The sequence below is a fragment of the Bos indicus x Bos taurus genome, chromosome 2 (assembly GCF_003369695.1).
Source record: "Bos indicus x Bos taurus breed Angus x Brahman F1 hybrid chromosome 2, Bos_hybrid_MaternalHap_v2.0, whole genome shotgun sequence".
In the NCBI taxonomy this organism is placed as follows: Eukaryota; Metazoa; Chordata; class Mammalia; order Artiodactyla; family Bovidae; genus Bos; species Bos indicus x Bos taurus.
In genome coordinates, this window is record NC_040077.1 from 129,101,214 (window position 1) to 129,114,793 (window position 13,580).

At 49.7% G+C, this 13,580-nt stretch overlaps 1 protein-coding gene across 2 annotated transcripts in view; it reads left to right on the forward strand.

Moving 5' to 3' along the window:
- Positions 1-7,853, forward strand: part of TCEA3 (transcription elongation factor A3) — a 45,903-nt gene extending 38,050 nt beyond the window's left edge. For both annotated transcript variants that reach the window (XM_027520667.1, XM_027520657.1), the window contains 3 exons: positions 3,342-3,488; positions 5,171-5,242; positions 7,740-7,853. In XM_027520667.1, the coding sequence (XP_027376468.1) occupies positions 3,342-3,488; positions 5,171-5,242; positions 7,740-7,748 (228 nt within the window). In that variant the 3' untranslated portion in view covers positions 7,749-7,853. The remainder of the gene's footprint in view (positions 1-3,341; positions 3,489-5,170; positions 5,243-7,739) is intronic.
- The last annotated feature ends 5,727 nt before the right edge of the window (positions 7,854-13,580 follow it).

The following is a 13,580-nucleotide window of genomic DNA, read 5'->3' on the forward strand; positions in this document are numbered from 1 at the left end:
GCTGCCTGCTATGCGGTGGCTCAGAAGACAGGGCCTCCCATCAGACAGAGCCTGGCGAAGCGGATGCGCACGTGTGACTGGCCATCCCTCTCTGCCTCCTGGGTCTCCCTAACTCCTTTTCTATGTCTCTTTCCTGGTCCACCTGATGCCCTCATGTTTCCTTCGTTCTGCTTTTCCTCTCACACCCAGGTGATTCAGAAAATGGGGTGGATTCTGAAATATCCCTTAGAACTGTTGAGTGGATACATTGACAGCTTGCAGAGAGAGGGGCTTTGTCTGCTCCCAGCGTCAAGGCCAGTGCCTGCTGTGTCTTACTACTACTACTACTACTACTAAGTCCCTTCAGTCGTGTCCGACTCTGTGCGACCCCATAGACGGCAGCCCACCAGCCTCCGCCATCCCTGGGATTCTCCAGGCAAGAACACTGGAGTGGGTTGCCATTTCCTTCTCCAGTGCATGAAGGTGAAAAGTGAGAGTGAAGTCGCTCAGTCTTAAGTGCTCAACAAATATGTTTCAAATTCACCTTGTACGTGACGTGAAGATCCAGTGTCATCGCTTACTTCCCTCATTTTCAAACTTATTTTTCATATTACTGTACTGACTCCATGTGTCTCTGATGTGCTTCCTAAATAAGGCAGGCAAAGATAGGTAAATGGATTGGTGAGTGGATAGATTTTTTTTTTTTTTTTCCTGTTCTCTCTCTCACTCTCTTTTTTAATTGAAGTTTAGTTGATTTCCTGGTCTGTTTCTTAGCTGGAACAGTCTGACCCTGGCCTGGTCTCCCACATTCCTCACCTTGAACCCACCCCAAATACCCTTCCCCAAACACGTTAGTCTTGTCCTCTGATCTCTCACATCTATTATTCTCTTCCTCTGGAATGTGCCATGCCCCTTGGGAAGTTGTGCTTATCTTTCAAGTCTGGTGAAGGTGTCAATTTCTTTAATGAGCCTCCCTGCCCCCAGGCAGTTAGCCACTAGTCAGGCTTTCCCTGCACTTTGCAGACCTTTGCTTTAGTTCCAAAGACCCTGATGCTGGGAAAGACTGAGGGCAGGAGGAGAAGGGGGTGACAGAGGATGACATGGTTGGATGGCATCACTGACTCAATGGATGAGTCTGAGCAACTCCAGAAATAGTGAAGGACAGGGAAGCCCGGTGTGCTGCAGTCCATGGGGTCGCAGAATCAGACACCACTGAGCAGCTGAACAACAACACTGTCTTGAAATCTTAGGTCAGTGCTTGGAGACAGGAGCCAAATACCTGGAGACAGGAACCAAATCATCTCTCAGTCCACAGGGCTTAGGGGCAGTGGTGCACTGTCGGTGCCTACCAGCTCCAGAGCGATGATCGTGTGTAGCTGTTCCCAACTCTGTGTTCAGTTACATCACATCAGTAGCTTGAAAGGCTGTGGTGGGATTGTTTACACCATGGAAATTGGTGGATGCTACAAGTCAGCCACCCGCCGTGGCCAAAGCCAGTTTACCAGCGTGTCAGTGCCGTGAAAGGCATTCAAGAGATTGATATCCAGTACCCTTTGAAAGAACAAATATAGTATGCTCTGGAAAGTCCCCCAACATTAAAGTCAGCTGCTTTTTGCTTATATAGCCTGGGGTTGACTTGTGGGCTTTCCCAGTGGCTCAGCAGTAAAGAATCTACCTGCAGTACAGGAGCTGCAGGAACTGTGGGTTCGATCCCTGGGTCGGAAAGATCCTCTGGAGAAGGAATGGCGACCCATTCCAGTTTTCTTACCTGGGAAATCCTATGGACAGAGGAGCCTGGCAGGCTACAGTCTGCGGGGTTGAAAAGAGTCGGAAACAGCTGAGCGTGATGACTTGCTTTGTCTATACCCTGCCCGTGGTTAGGACCTAGTCCTTGCACTTGACACACTAGGAGTTAAGCTTTCATGTACACAGGATGACTTGGCTGCTACTGCGAAGTCGCTTCAGTCGTGTCCAACTCTGTGCAACCCCATAGACGGCAGCCCACTAGGGCTCCCCCATCCCTGGGATTCTCTAGGCAAGAATACTGAAGTGGGTTGCCATTTCCTTCTCCAGTGATAACTTGGGGGCACTAGTAAAAATGCATATTCCTGGGCCTGCCCATAGAGTTTTGGATTCATAGGAATCTGCATTTTATCAGGAAACATAATTGGTTATAATGCAGAAATCAGCACACAAGATTTGTTTGACCTTTAGGCCAACTCTGTTCTCCACGATTTAAGGGGTCAGGCTAAATGGTAGTAATTAAAATGTTTAGCCAGTGCCAAATCCTCTCTTATTATTTTTTTTAAATTTGGTAAATGCCACAAGGTGTGTAGGATCTCAGCTCCCCGACCAGGGATTGAACCTTGTCCACAGCAGTGAAAGCACCAAGTCCTAACCGCTGGACCACCAAGGAGCTCCCCAGATTCTCTTTTAACATTAGGTTCAGGGGATTCCCTGGCAGTCCAGTGGTTAGGACGCCACACTTCCACTTCAGGGAGCATGGGTTCCATCCCTAGCAGGGAACTAAGATTCTACATGCTACGTGCTGAAGCCAAAAAAAAAAAAATTAGCTTCAGCCATCTTCCTCCCCCTAAACCGAGGCTAACTAGAGCTCTCTCCAGCTTGGGTGTCCCCCTCTCTTTGGAAGAAGGTCAAGGCAAGTGAGATGTCTAGGGAGATAGACAAAACAAAGGGGAGGGCCTGGATAATGCATAGACTGGGTGTCTACAGGGAGCTGACAGGAGATAGGAGGCTCTATTCTATAGGAACGTTATAGAAAAAGATGTTCCATGATGCAGTCACAGGTGAGCAGTCAGTGGTGTGAACCCAGGAGCCTCAGGTCCTGCTTGGGTGGGGTAGCTGCAGTAAGTTGTAGAGAGTTGAGGCCAAGGTTCCCACCAGGCACAATGGCCTGGCTGAATGGTAATCACAGCTTAGACAGGCTTTCAGTCAAGTCCAGCCCGGAAGGACACGGGAACATCACAGATCACGGGGTCAGTGGTCAAATAAGCTTAAGCAGGAAGGTTCAGGCAGGTTCCTGAGGTCCTTGGCGGGCGTTGTGAGCACCAGAGCTGAGAAAATGTACACGAGATTGTTGACTCTGGGCGGACGCTGTTTGTCTTGTGCTGTCCCGTACTTGCCCTGCTGTACTTGGCCTGGTCAGAGCCCGGGGTTTTACCTGCCACCCAGAGGCAGAACGGGGACTCTTCCAGTAAAGCCTTGCCCCAGCCGGGACAGGGCCAGGCTTCCTTCCAGTCCAGAATGTCCCCCTTCCTCTGTTCAAGCTCCCTGAAACCCAGGTGTGGGGTAGAGCTCCTGGGGGCTCCCTAGCCCTGAAGGGCACACTCCTTTTTCTCCAGGAAATGGCCAGTGATGAGCTGAGGGAACTGAGGAATGCCATGACCCAAGAGGCCATCCGTGAGCACCAGATGGCCAAGACCGGCGGCACCACCACCGACCTCTTCCAGTGCAGCAAGTGCAAGAAGAAGAACTGCACCTACAACCAGGTATGGTGTGGGGGCGGCGACCAGAAGGAGCTGAGGGACACGCCAGCGGGGACGAGGGGCTACAATGCTAGGCTGTGGAGAGGGCACGTCTTGGTTCACCAGCATGGTACATCTGTGGCTTCTAGAAAAGATGCAGAGAGAAGCACCCAGAGAGAAGCACCCAGATCTGTGTGAGGTGCGACCAGATCTGTCCTGCAGCCAGCATAAGAAGACCAGACCTACAGGGGGCACAGAACTTCTGCAGAGTCACAGATGGTTGGAAGAGAACTTGGCAATAAAAACTGCTTCCTCACTTCACACACGGGAAGACTGAGGTCCAGAGCGGACAGGCTTTGTCTAAAGCGGCAAAGACGGTTAGTGGCAGAAAGAATAATAAGCCCAGATCCAGACCTTTCTGCCTCCAGTCCAGCCAACTTGGTGGGAAAGCCTAAGGGACTGAACCCTGAGTCCTGAGGGTGAAGACCACTGCCCTGGCCTGGCCTCCTGTTTCTGGGTTACACATGTTATGCCCTTGAGGCACCAATATTCTTGGATTTGGATTAGTGCTCAGTTATTCTGGCTCAGACGGTAAAGCGCCTGTCTACAATGCGGGAGACCTGGGTTCAATCCCTGGGTCAGGAAAATCCCCTGGAGAAGGAAATGGCAATCCACTCCAGTACTATTGCCTGGAAAATCCCATGGACAGAGAAGCCTGGTAGGCTACAGTCCATGGGGTTGCAAAGAGTCGGACACGACTGAGCAACTTCACTTTCTGTTATTCTAGAACTCTATTCATTCCCCCATCTGCTTGTCAAGCAAGCACCTTGCCCCTGGGGACATGTGGTTGCAGCAGGAATAGTCAGCCCTGCCTTCCAGGAGTCCCTTGGAGAATTCCCATGCAGGAATCCAAAGATGTGTGTGCAGGTTCCTGCTGTCTGCAGAGTTCTCTCTGCTGGGGTGTCACTGCTCTGCAGTGACAAGGCCGTGCTGTGCTGTGTCCTCCTGGCCCACGGCTGGGCACACTCATTAGCCGGGGACTCCCTCCCATCCCACAGACACCAGCTGACACCATTCACAGCTAAGAGTCTTCAAAGCCACAACTTGCTACATGTCATGGCCGTCCAGGGTGGACTGCAGAAAATCAGAACAGCAGTTGTTACATCCAGAAATGCCTGGGATTTGCTGGGGCAGACCTGGTTTCTGGACCTGAACGGTCTAGTTAAAGGGATAAGAAACCAGAAAACAACACTAAATATCCCCCATGACCTTCAAATCCTCTTTCCTCTCCGGGCTTCTGTTCTTCCACCTGTAAAATGAAGAAGAAACGGAATGATCCCTAAGAGTGCTTCCAGCTCACTCAGTTCTGATCAGAGAGGTACATCCAACGGGATGTGTTCATTTTTCCTGTAGGAGATGAGTCTTGAAGCAAGAGAAGAGAGGTCAGTCAGTTCAGAAGGATCAACAAGAGTGCAGAGGTCAAGCTGAGCCAGTGAGATACTGGAAGGGAGCCGACAGGCCCGCGAGGAGAGAGGAGAACATATGCACACACAATGGAGTCTCAGTGGTGAGGGCACTGCCAAAGTGGCGTGGGAATAACGGCGCCAGCCTCTGTGATTTGACCTACTTCTACAGTGGGAGCCGTGGCAGGTCCAAGAGCGGGGTGGGCGACTTCACGAGTGGTCCCGCTCTCTTTTTTCTCTCAGGTGCAGACACGCAGCGCTGATGAGCCCATGACAACCTTTGTCTTATGCAACGAGTGTGGCAATCGCTGGAAGGTCTGTATGTCTGTATCCTTCTTCCTCCCCTGTCGTCCTCAGGCGCCGCCCCACTTAAGAAGTAGTAGGCACACAGCTCCAAATGGGGGCTGGGGGAGCAGTTTGCCAGCCTGCACAGAGCAGGTCTGCAGAGCTGGAGATAGCAGTGCATTGTTGGGAAGGCAAGGCCAGAGGACACATGTGTGTGCACGTTTTTGTTTTGGAAAGCACCCAGCTGGGGTGGGGACAGCAGCCGGCATTTTATCACAGGATGGGCAAGTCTGTCATTTGAACACAGATGGAGATCCTGAGATCCCCGGGGTTGCGGGGAGGGCGGGGTGGGAAGGAAAAACAATAGCCCTCTGCACTTGGACCACACCTCTCTGCAAAGTGCTTCCACAGATGCTGTTTCCTTTGAGCCCGGTCACAGCCAGGGGACGACTGAGCCCTGTCAAACAGGCACTGCTCTCAAATGCACCCAGGTCGTCCTCCCCTCCTAAGGCAACTCTGGAAAAGCCTTACGTTACCCCAGGCTGTCACCCAGGCAGCCCCAGCTCCCGCAAAGGCGGCCGTTTTGTCTTCAGGCATGGGAGCCAAGCAAAGGCTGCTCCTGGAGTGCTCCTTCCCACCCCGTCTTCTGAACCACCTGAGTGTGGTCACATGATTAATGTCCCCTTCCAGTGCCGTCTGATTTGCATGTGTGCTGTGTGCTGTCTGGGTCACCAGGCAGCCGGCAGGTGCTTCAAAAGTTGTAAGGTCCTTAGCGAGGACTGAGCGTGAGACTGGAGTCAGGAGCCCTGGTTTCCCATCTCCACGCTGCCCTACTCACTGTGTGAGCCTGAGCATGTCACCACCTCCCTGAGCTAAAGGGTGATGCTAACGCCTTTCTCCCGGGCTGATTATGAAGACTGTTACATACATACACATGCTTTGCAACCACTACGAGAAATGTTCATTGATAATATTACTCTCACTTTGAGATGAGGAAATTGAGCTACTGAAATGGTTAACGAGCATAAAGTCAAGCAGTTTGGAGCACGGAAAGACAGTGCTCCAAATTCCTGACCTTTCTATGACTTTACGAAGGGCCTTGACGGCCCTGGGGCCTCATAAGAACTGCCATGTTTTTTTAGGGTAAAAGTCAGATGATTATGTATTTTCTTCTTTCATTCACCTGTTGAGCACTTAGAGGTGAAGCCAGGATAATGGCATACTGGTTTCAAGCACAGGCTTGGGTATCAAGCTCAAATCCTAGCTTTATCACTCACAAAGTGACTTTGCCAAGTGCCCTGAACTCTCGAGGCCTGGATTTCCTCATCTATAAAATAAGGGTAGGAATATAGCCCGCAGAGCTATTTTGAGGATTAGAGAAGGTAATACATGTGAAAAAACACAGGGCCTCTGACAGCTCAAATGGTATCTTTGTCAAATTAGGGAAAGGTGTTCTTCCTCCAGGTAGATGTAGCCTTGCACTTGGGTCCAGAACTTGGGAAACAGCAGGGATGGAGTTTCAGCCCCAACCTGCTCCTGTGGGGAGGCTCTCTTGTGAACAACCTGTACAACCACATAAAAAAGTCCCGAGCGTATATATGCCTGGTGCCTAGAAACCACCATTCTTATTATTCACAGTTGTTACCTGTTAGTATCATGGGAGCTCGCAAGTCATTTAACCTGTCTGAGCTACTTCTTTCCCTGTGAAAATGCAAGTATTATAATGGTGCTTATCTCACAGGGTGACTATGAGGAGGAAATGAGTTGATGTATGTTAATACTGCTTAGCCCAGAGTAACTGCTCAATAAATAGTAGCTTTTATGAGTGTTACTGTTGGGCAAAAGACATTCTACATGCTCCAAACCCAACTCCTCCTCCCTGATTCCCAGAGAGAAACTGGAATTTGGAAGTTGGAGAGGCAGGTCCCACTAGAGGTGGCAGCTACGTGGCTTTGGACAAAATTTCCAGGTAGCGTCTGCTGCCATGTGGGAGGCCTGCTGTCTAACCAAGCTATGAGTAATAATCATGGTGGTTTCTGACCATAAATTCAGAGCCCACCACATGTCCGGCATCAAATTTCCATTCATTGCTTATCTTTTTCTTCATGGATCGGCATTATGGTCCCATTTTACAGATGAGTGATTTGTTCAGGGTTGTGCCGCTAAGAGTGACAGGGCGGGGATCTGGACTGCTCTGTGTGGCTCCAGGCTTCCCCGGTGGCTCAGTGGTAAAGAACCTGCCTGCCAATGCAGGAGACGCACGTTTGATCCCTGGGCTGGGAAGATCCCCTGGAGGAGGAAACAGCAACCCACTCCAGTATTCTTGCCTGAAAAATCCCATGGACCGAGGAGCCTGGCGGGCTACAGTCCGCGGGGTCGCAAAGAGTCGGGCACGACTGAGTGAATGAACACAATCCTGCGTGGCACCAGACCCCACCTTCCCTTTCACGTCCCCTCCACGTGCCTTTACCCTCTTTGAGTGGCGCAAAGAAAGTTCTAAAACGCTGTTGCCTTCTTGGTTTTGTAGTTCTGCTGACAGAACCACCAACCAGGATTTCAGTGAACAAGGTGAGGAAGAACAAAGAGAAACCACCAAGCCCTTCGTAAACTGGAGAAAAATAAAAATTAAGATGAAGAGAAATGCTGAATTCTGAATGGGGCATTAGGGATCAGAGGGAGAATTCCTTTACAAATTACTAATCATTTATCAATAGGGATGGGCTTCCCAGGTGGCTCAGTAGGGAAAGAATCCCCCTTTTGATGCAGGAGTTGCAGGAGACGCGGGTTCGATCCCTGGGTTGGGAAGATCTGCTGGAGGAGGAAATGGCAACCCACTCCAGTATTCTTGCCTAGAAAATTCCACGGAAAGGGGAGCCTGGTGGGCTTCAGTCGATGGGGTCACAAAGGGTCGGACACAACTGAGCACAGTAGAGCAGAAGCACATTGACAGGCACTGGCAAATGGGGGAGGCTAACGGGTGATTCTAAGTCCATGTGGACAGACCTCTTGCAGAAAAACTCAAGACTTCAGAGCCCCAGAGCTAAGGGGCAGTATATTTGATAGTAGCTGGCAGACCTTTGCTTTGAGTTCCTTCCCTCACATCTGAACCTTTCAGTCTTTTCTGAGTTGAAAAATACCAGACTGACTCAGATCTTACCCACTCCACTGTGAGTCACACTTGCGGAACAGTTGGCACACAGCATCAAATTTGGCTAAGGCAGACATGACTTCCACACCATGTAGGAAGATCTCTTCCCCGCCCCTCATCTCTTCTCAAACATTCTGCTCTTCCCTATTCCTAGCTGATGTCGGGGGCAGGGCTCTGAGGACTCCAGACCTGGTCCCTCTAGGTAGGCCATACATCATCTTGAGCTCAGAGTTTCTGAGTGAAGAAGCAGTGCCTGAGTTGGTGGCCCCCGGGAGATCCTGAGCCTTGGAACCCGTCAGGCCCAGGCAATGCGTTCCTCACAGCTCTGTTGTGCCCTGAGCTACAGAGGAAGTCTTCAGGGCACAAGGCCCCTGTTGTGCTTCTCCCACGATGAAGTTGGCTTGCTTTTTAAGCCAATAGGAAACTTTAGGCAAAGCTGGAACCTTCTGAAAAAGCCCTGGGAGCAGGTCTGGTGCATCTGTCCTGAGTCTCAGTCTCTGACTGTCCCTGGCCTTCCAGCAGCCCTAGGCTGAGCCTCCTGGACACTTGTTTCCTGAAATAGCTAACTCGTAAGAGCTTGTGAAACAAAAAGAGGTTTCCCGGGTGGCTCAGTGGTAAAGAATCCACCTGCCAATGCAGGATACATGGGTTCAATCCCTGGGTTAGGAAGATCCCCTGGAGAAGGAAATGGCAGTCCACTCCAGTATTCTTGCCTGGAGAATCCCATTGTCAGAGGAGCTTGGCGGGCTCTAGTCCCTGGGGTCGCAAAAAGTAGGACATGACTTAACAACTGAGCACGCAGGAGCTTGTGAACTCCTGGGAGCTTGGGCAAGTCCCTTAACCTCTCTGAGTCATTTACTTACTCGTTAAAAGTGGGAGTGGGCCTAGTGCCTGCTTCACAGCATTTCCATCTGCCTTGCGGCTCACTCTTAGGGCAGGTTTTTGGGGTAACTTCAGCTCACGTTTCTTATGTGCCCTGGCATCATCCACTCTGGAATTTGTGATAACTTTCCTCTTTATATCCAACCGCCTCTTCCTATAGATGAAGCCTGTAAATAAACTACAGAAACCCGCCACCATCTCCAGCTTTTTAGCAGTCAGATGTAGGATGGGTCCTTTGGGAAGATGGAAAATTCACTCACAGAAGATACAATACCCAAAGCTCACAAATATCAAATCCAAGACTGAAACTCTGGTCTTCTGCTTCCTGTCATTGTGCTCGAGGCTATGAGAGATGCAGGGGCAGACACAGTGCTCTGCCCCTACCTTCCAGGAACCCTCAGCCTGGCAGGGAAAGAGACCCACAGGCACAGACTCCATACCAGATGGGATGATGGCATGTGATACATGCCTGAGGTATGAATATTACCTGCAGGAAGGCAGAGGGACGTTGTTTAAGATACCCAGGTACTTCTTCAGCTGTCATAAGGGTGGGAATCCCCTGAGGATCATGTTAAAATGCAGATATTCTGATTCAGTGGGTCTGGGGTGGGGCCTGAGATTTTTTTCATTTCCAATAAGCTCCCAGGTGATTCCAATGCTGCTGATCCACAGACCACGCTTTGAGTAGTCATGGTTGAGATATCTAGACTTTTCTCTGCAATATCTTAAGCCTCCCTCCAAATGTCTAGAAATCAAAAGCAGAGGGCTTCCATCATGGCTCAGTGGTAAAGAACTTGCCTGCCAATGCAAAAGACATGGGTTCGATCCCTTAGGTTTGATCCCTGATTTGGGAAGACTCCACAGGCCATGGAGCAACTGAGCCTGTGCGCCACAACTATTGAGCCCATGCGCCCAGCTACTGAAGCCCAGGAGCCCTAGAGCTGGGGCGCTGCAACAAGAGAAGCCACCGCAAGGAGAACCCCGCACACCGCAACTAGAGAGGAGCCCCCACCCTCCGAAAGTAAAGCCCACGCGGCACAACAAAGAGAAGCCCCCGCTCACCACAACTAGAGAATGACTGAGCCGAGTAACAAAGTGCAGCCAAAAATAAAAATACATAAATTGTTTTAATACATAATTAAAAAAAAATAGAAGGCAAGGGAATACTGGATGGATGATGGAAGTATGTCAAAAGGACACAGAAATCACCTGGTCAAGGCTCCCATTGGGAAAATAAGGACCCCTCCCCAAATGGATTCAACAACAACAACAACAAATGCAGAACAAAATATCAACCACTACTGATATAATGATGTCAATAAATGCTACTTTGGGGCTATTTAAAGATGGCAGCCTGGGCCATCTTCAGTATTCACTTCTCCATCTGAATATCCATTGTGCTTCTGCTGTCACAGGGATTTACAGCAAAGGAAAGAACACAAAACTGAATCTCCACCCTGAATAACCTGTTTACAAAGGAGATGAGTCAGAGTAAACAGCAGAAGAACAAGTCGTCTCCAGTTCCCACATCTATGCAGTTCACATCTACGTTCACGAGAGGACACAGAAAAGCATGAATAGGCCTCAGACTGTCGGTCAGCAGGCATCAGGACCTTCCCAGCCAGTCTTCCTGTATCCACTCGGGACCCCCTCCAATTCATGCTCTCCACGGCACTGACCAGAATAGGCTTTTTGAAACTGCAAATCTGATCACGTTGCAGCCCCCCTCTCCATCAGCCCCCTTTACAGCCCTCCATGTTTTCCCACTGCTTGTGGCAGAGCCTACCGGGTCCTGCAGTGCTGCCTCGGCCTCTCCCTGACCCACGGTGCTCCAGCCACACTGGTCAAGCTGTGCTCTTTATCACGTGGGCTTTGCATTCACTGTTGTCGGGAACACGTGGTTTAATCCATGCCCTCCCTAATTTCAAAGATGAAGAGAGTGTGAACTGCAAGGGAGTCAGTATTAATTCTACCTCCCCCGAAGGCTTCCTAGGGGCAGAGAATGCTACCTTTCCGAGGGGTGGTTGCGGGGGGAGGCAGGCGGTGTTGGGGAAAGGATGGCCTTAGGGGAGACAGAAGCAACAGTCTCACCAGGAATGCTAGGGCCAAAAGACCTTGAAAACCACAGTCAAGATCCTACAATCAGTTTAGATGATTTCAGGCGTTACAGAAACCTGAAATCCTATAGAAAAGCCTTAGTCTTATCCAGACTACCAAATTCGGTCTTAGATCTGGGGGTCTGGTTTTTTCTTTTTTTTTGAGCTTGAGACTTAAGTCTCCAAGCGCCTATCTGGTTTCTCCTCCAAGTACCCCACTGGCCCTCTCAGTCCAGTCCGTCACAAACTGAGTTCACATCTTCTCTTTCTTAAATCCTGTCTTGTCTGTTTGTCAACTATTTCCTTACTTAGACCCATCTTTGACCCTCTCCCCTTGTCCTCTTCATCTTATCAGTTATCAGTTCTAGAGTCTCCCTTGCCCAATCCTTCTCTCCACTGCCACCATCAACATTTTCTCTCAGGTGGTTTTTTTTTTTTTTTTTTTTTGGATTGATGCAAAGGCCTCATACTTGACTCAAAATACTCCCAACTCAAAACACTCCCTACCTGGACTTCCTGGCAGTCAGAGGTTAAGACTCCAAGCTTCCAATGCAGGGGGCACAGGTTTGATCCCTGGAGAGGGAACTAAGATCCCACAGGCTGTGCAGTATGGCCATAAAAATAAAAATACACCCCCTACCTTACCTGCACGAGCCATGCGTGGCTCTAAGCATCATTCCCTCAGTCATTTTCAGTGGATTTTCACCAGCTGTCCTTGGTCTGACTTTAAAAGTTCCTGCCTGTCTTTAGTGGTTTACCTTCTCCCCTTGCTGCCTCTTACGATATAGCCAGCCTAAGGGAGCTATTCGTCCTGTTCTTGCAAACCTGACGGACCTTCCCAACTGTGGCTGCCTATTTTGACCCCACCCCCATCCCAGTCCAAATCTTACGCTTTCTTCGAGGCTCATGTCTTCTATGAAGTCTTCTCTGATCCCCTGGCTGAAAGATATGGTTCCTCAGAACTTCTACAGTACCATGAAATGCTATTAATTTTTACACAGCATTCTACCATGACAAAGATAATTTCTTTGTATGACAGTGTCAATATTATTTATTAATTATTGAGCATTTACTAGCTGAGTATCTTGGGCACATTATATAAACGTCATGCCTTCATCCTTCATTTGTAAAATGATGGAAATAATAACACTGAGCTCATAGGGTTGTTGTGAGCATTCATTAGAATCACACCTGACACAAAGCACCCAGTTAGTGAGTATCAGCTATTGGTATGAGTATGGGGCGGGGGGTGGGAGGGCGGTACTTTATATTGTCTCAACTAACCCTCAGACCCCCCTGAACTAGGTTACTATTATTATACTGTTTTGTTTAAAACTTGTGGGTTGAGAACTGGTGGGTTTTAAATGAAGTTGTGCGCAAAAACAACAAAATTAAAATTGCGGGGAAATACACGTAACAAAAACTTAGCCATCTTCACCATTAAGTGTGCATACAGTCCAGCAATGCCAAGAACATCCACACTGTTGCTCAGCCGATCTCCACAACTTTTCGTTTCGCAAAACTAAACTTCTGTACCTATTAAACAATTCCCCATTTCCTCCTTCCCTAAGTCCCTGGCAAGCCCTATTCTACTTTATGTCTCTATGTACTGTATTATTATACTGGTTTTACAGACCGAGAAATCCAGGTTCAGAGAGTGATCTGCTTGTAGGAGACAGAATCTGGCCTTGAGCTCGGGGCCCCACGCATACTCTGAGTCACTCTGAAGCACGGTTTCACCCGAGACAGCGTCTGTGCTGCGTTTGCCTCTCCCATGACCATCGTGGCCACTGGGTGCCAGGGCCCTCCTCTGGGCCCCTGCGCTTTGCAGCCGTTCTCACGTGTAATCCTCACGGCAGCCTTGCAGTCACTGACGGGCAGTGTCCTATCTCCCAGCGCCAAGCTGATATAGGACAGATACACTGTAAATGTGGAATCAGGCCTGATGCCTGTCAATAGAGTAAACAGTACTAAATAAGCCTGTGGCACATTTTTAATGCAACTGTTTACATTTTTTCAAAGTAGTGACACTCTCAGGAGAAAACCAACTGAAATGCATGAGGTCAGAAAGAGCTTCCCAGTCCCCGCCTCCCCCCTCTCCTCCTGCAGAGTCAATCTGCTCTTCTCACCCCAGGCCACCCCCCACCCCATCTGCACCTTGTCACCAGCACTGCTGACCCACACTCAGAGCCAGAGGCAGGCAGGCGGGCGGGCAAAGGGACATAAGAGACCGTGCCTGCTC